The following is a 4170-nucleotide window of genomic DNA, read 5'->3' on the forward strand; positions in this document are numbered from 1 at the left end:
GGAGGGAGAAGGGGCATAGAAAGTGCAAGGTAGGGGACGCCCCCTCCGCGGTCTCCCCAGGACGGGGCCCCGGCTTCCTGCTTACGGAGGCGCTCGACGAGTCCAAAATTTTCCCCTGCTGGACGAGACGAGAGGGCGCCCGCCTCCATGCATGGTCTTCCTCGTGGGTGATCTGATCGGACAGCTCCCCGATTTTGCGACTTTGCGATTCCCGATCTCGGTGAAAGTCGGGGAGTTGTCCTCCCCTGTGGGTGACGAAGGTGACGACGGCCACGGCAGCAGCAGTAGTTCCCGCGGGCAGCGCGCCCCCTCCGGCAGCCTCCAGGCTCCCTATACCCCCTCCATAAGCCGACAAGACAATGACAAATCGCGAGGCACGCCACGATCTCACAGAGGAGCAGCGCCCGCGGCCCGGGCAGCCCGCACCGCAGCGGCCGCCGGCCTCCGACAGCCTCTCTTCTCACCTCACCACACCTCCATGGACCAGGCGGGGGGCCACGCCACGCCACGCCGGTGCAGCAGCAGCAGCGGGGCAATACCCTAACCTCCAGGGGTCGTTGTCCCGGACCATCCCCGAGCGAGCACTGCATATGCATAAGAGCGGCGGGGCGCGCAAAACTGTCCCGGGGCGGGGGGAGCCGTGCAGGGGGGGAGAGGAGGGAGAGGCCGTTGACCCCCGTGGGCCCGGGGTGGCGCACAGCACCGTGGGGACGGGACGGCGGCGGCGGCGGCGAGCCGGGCGGAGCAGCACCCACAAAGGGAGGACGCGGCCGCCGCTCCGCTCCGCCCCCCTCAGTGAATAGGCTGCAGAGGTGCATGAACTGCCCTGCGCTTTATGGGGGTAGAGAGACGGGCGACAGGCGACAACGGCAGCAAGTACAAATCGCGACATTCACCTGCGAATGCGCTTCTAATCAAACTGGAACGAAGCGGCTGGAGTATTTATACCTTCTGGCCAGAGAGATAAAGGCACGGGACTGTCTAAAAGGGGTTACTGATAGGGTTGGAAGAACTGGAAAGTTTACCAAAATTTTCTGGAAAACTTCTTAGACCCCGGAAATTTTTCGTCTTTTTGGAAATTTTTCGAAAATTTCTGAAAATATTTCGCACTTACCGCAAGAAGGGCAGGAAGTTGATGGCGCCCGCCACGCCGATGAGCTTGGTGCCCTCGTCCTGGATGCGCTGCAGCCACAGCCACGTGGGGTCGTCCGGCGCCCACGTGCGGCCAAACACCACCGAGTTGACCACGTTGCCCACGGCCTCAGTGAGGTGCGCGTGGGGGTCCACCACACCGTCCTGCTGCCGGGAGGCCTCCGTCACACTCTGTACGAAGACGGACAGGGTTGGAAGGATCAAACAACACAGTGCAAGGCAGAGAGGGTTCAGGGTTCACACAATTGTGTTTACTATAGCAGCAGATATGTTATAACGATTGGCAGTCAAAGCAAAATGCCAAACATATTGGCTTCGAAGAGAAGCGGTAATTCACTAAGCAGTCATTAGTGCACTAATATAACACCTATAGGTATTATTATTATCATGTTGGTACTTTTTAGTACGCCATTAGTACATGCCAGAGAGAGAGGGTATGTACGAGTTAGGACGCAAGTGGGCACTCGAGGAACAAACTCTGCCCCCCGCCGAGGCTCGGCCCGTGCACAGGGCGCTGCCCTGCGTTGCATTGACAAATTTTTCCGTGATCCTTGCCGTCCGTCTGGTGGTGGAGGCTATGCAATGGACAGTGAGTGATGGCGAACTCGTTGCAGTTAGGCCCGTGGAAAGGACCACTGTCTGTACGAGGGTGGCGTGAGAGAGGGAGAGAGAAGCGCGATTGTGGTGGTTCTGATTGGCAGGGACGCGGATGGAAACTGCCGGCCGAGGATATGTCCGTGCTCGAAATGCAAGTGTCGCTTTCCGTCGTCATTCATATTGCAGGGGCGAGGTGGAAGTTTTTCGCATGTATACATAGTGGGGAAGTCGTTATGTGCGGACCACTGCCCATCCCAATGGATGTAAAGGAAAGTATACAGCTACAAAATTATTTGAAGAAATATAAGCAGCGAGAAAACATACTTTGAGGAGCAAACAATGTGCTTGATCGCCGTGTTGAACGAATTTTAAACATTGACAAACGGCCCCCGCAGTCCCAATCCGGTGTCAGTGGCGTCAACAGCGTCGGCCGCAACCCGTTTACATACATTGTGGCTTTTCCCAGAAAACGTATCGCAATATCAAGAAGTCATTGCTTTATTCAGCCAGCTCGCGGCTCATCCCCCTACGCACTGTAACGCAAACGGAATTCCGAACGAATGTTTGTGACGCATCGTACGCAAAGGGGACATGAGGTCGAAATAAGAGGGAGGGGGGATTCCCCCACCCCCTCCAACTCCCCCGCGGAGATTCCCTGACTTGTTTTCGGTATCACGGCCGCGCGGCACGTTCACGTGGCGGCCACGTGCAAATGACCATAGCAGAAGAACTTCGGCTGGAATTTTGCACAAGAGTGGGGAAGACAAAAAAATTCTAACGCTAACGCGTTAATCGGCCCCTGAGGTTTTAACGAACAATCGTAGGCCTATGATGCACACGAAGAATTAATCATTCAATTAATCACTTCAATAGATTGAGCGTTGAAAATTAGAAGAGAGGGAAGTCTTCAAAACTTGATGGTTAGTGTTGTGGCTCTTCGTTCTGAAGTCACCACAATAACATATGACGCTGTAAATTACATTACAATGTTTAAATTAAAACCAACTGCACTAGAAATTAAAAATAAGACGCGAAGAATAAGCGGGAATGTCGCACATCATTCAGCTTGGTGTCGCTCTCGACTAGAACGTCGTAGGAAACTTTTGACCACATCGTTCGGAAGCTTAATTTTCGGTCTTGAATTTTTGTCTCATACATTTTACTGTTAAGTGAAAAGGTAGCCGCATAGGGATCGACAGAAAGAATGATAGAAGTTAGAACTATTGTTGGCTTAGCATTTTGCCGATTTTCGTGATGGTTTTGATGTTAAATTAAATATTTCTCAAAATTGGCCAGGCAGATTTTAATGAGGCTATAGTCAAATGAAATCTAATTTTAAATGTTGTATAAACCAAAATCTGTGACAATTGTTCCACTGCAATTTATGCTCGGGAAGCCCTTGAAAGTAATTTGTGTAAGACAGTCACGGAAAATAAATTGGATAACCGATGCTACACACGCACGCACGTAAGTAACAAAGAGCTTCGTGTAATGTTACATAAAGTGATTGCCATTGCCAAGTGACCACTTTGATTTGACAGTCATGTAGCTTCCTACTGCCTATTCCGGTTGTCTCATCTCGACAATATGTTGTGCCATTCTCTTCCACACACACACTAGCACATTCACACACATGTACAGATTCACACGCCTGGCCAGTGAACAATACTCAATTGAAAGCAAGATCAGAGTGCGAGAGAGGGCGAGAGAGGGAGAGAGAGGGAGAGGGAGAGAGAGAGAGAGAGAGAGAGAGAGAGAGAGAGAGAGAGAGAGATGTTTACACCGAGCCGTTGTTTACCCGAAGTCAGCCACCCCTACGCTGAGACCGGCACGTGTACGACCTCAGGTCGTCCTCGCGTTGTATCGCTTCTCCCTTGCAGTGTACTTGTTTGCCAAACAGTCAGCTGATATCAAAACGACGAAATTTGTGCCTATGAGATCACATCACCCAGACCCTGATTGATGTCTGTATGCCCAGCACACGGTGGATCCCATCATCTTCGTGATATGTTATCAGCATAAGTGTCACATCATCCAGTATTTGCAGACCTTAAATTATTCTAGCTTTGATTGTGTCGACAAACATTTCACGTAGTTCCGTTATTGTTGATACTCAACTCCTACTCAATAAATAACTGATATGGGGCGTGACGAAATTCACCGATAAAAAAGTATGTGACAGCCGTGCCAAATAGAGAGAAAGAGTTTGGGAAAATCGTACAAAAAAACAAAAAAAACTACTGCAACTTTTAGTACGTGGCAACTCAGGCAGCTTAGGCGCTTTTAAGTTTTTGAACGCGAAGACATTATTCAGAGGCACCGACCAACTCGCCTAAGCCAAACATACCGTACAACATGAGTGCCGGCTTGGTTGCCTACAAAGCGCCTGGCCGGGGTGTGGGTAGGCAACCCATCCGACGA

The 4170-nt window shown here is 51.3% G+C and overlaps 1 protein-coding gene across 3 annotated transcripts in view; it reads right to left on the reverse strand.

Moving 5' to 3' along the window:
* LOC113202481 (cytochrome P450 306a1) overlaps nt 1–4170 on the reverse strand; it is a 23333-nt gene that overhangs the window by 4577 nt on the left and 14586 nt on the right. For all 3 annotated transcript variants that reach the window (XM_026416729.2, XM_026416728.2, XM_052273286.1), the window contains one exon: nt 1115–1323. In XM_026416729.2, the coding sequence (XP_026272514.1) occupies nt 1115–1323 (209 nt within the window). The remainder of the gene's footprint in view (nt 1–1114; nt 1324–4170) is intronic.

This window comes from Frankliniella occidentalis, unplaced genomic scaffold (genome assembly GCF_000697945.3).
Source record: "Frankliniella occidentalis isolate FOCC.00 unplaced genomic scaffold, Focc_3.1 Scaffold261, whole genome shotgun sequence".
In the NCBI taxonomy this organism is placed as follows: Eukaryota; Metazoa; Arthropoda; class Insecta; order Thysanoptera; family Thripidae; genus Frankliniella; species Frankliniella occidentalis.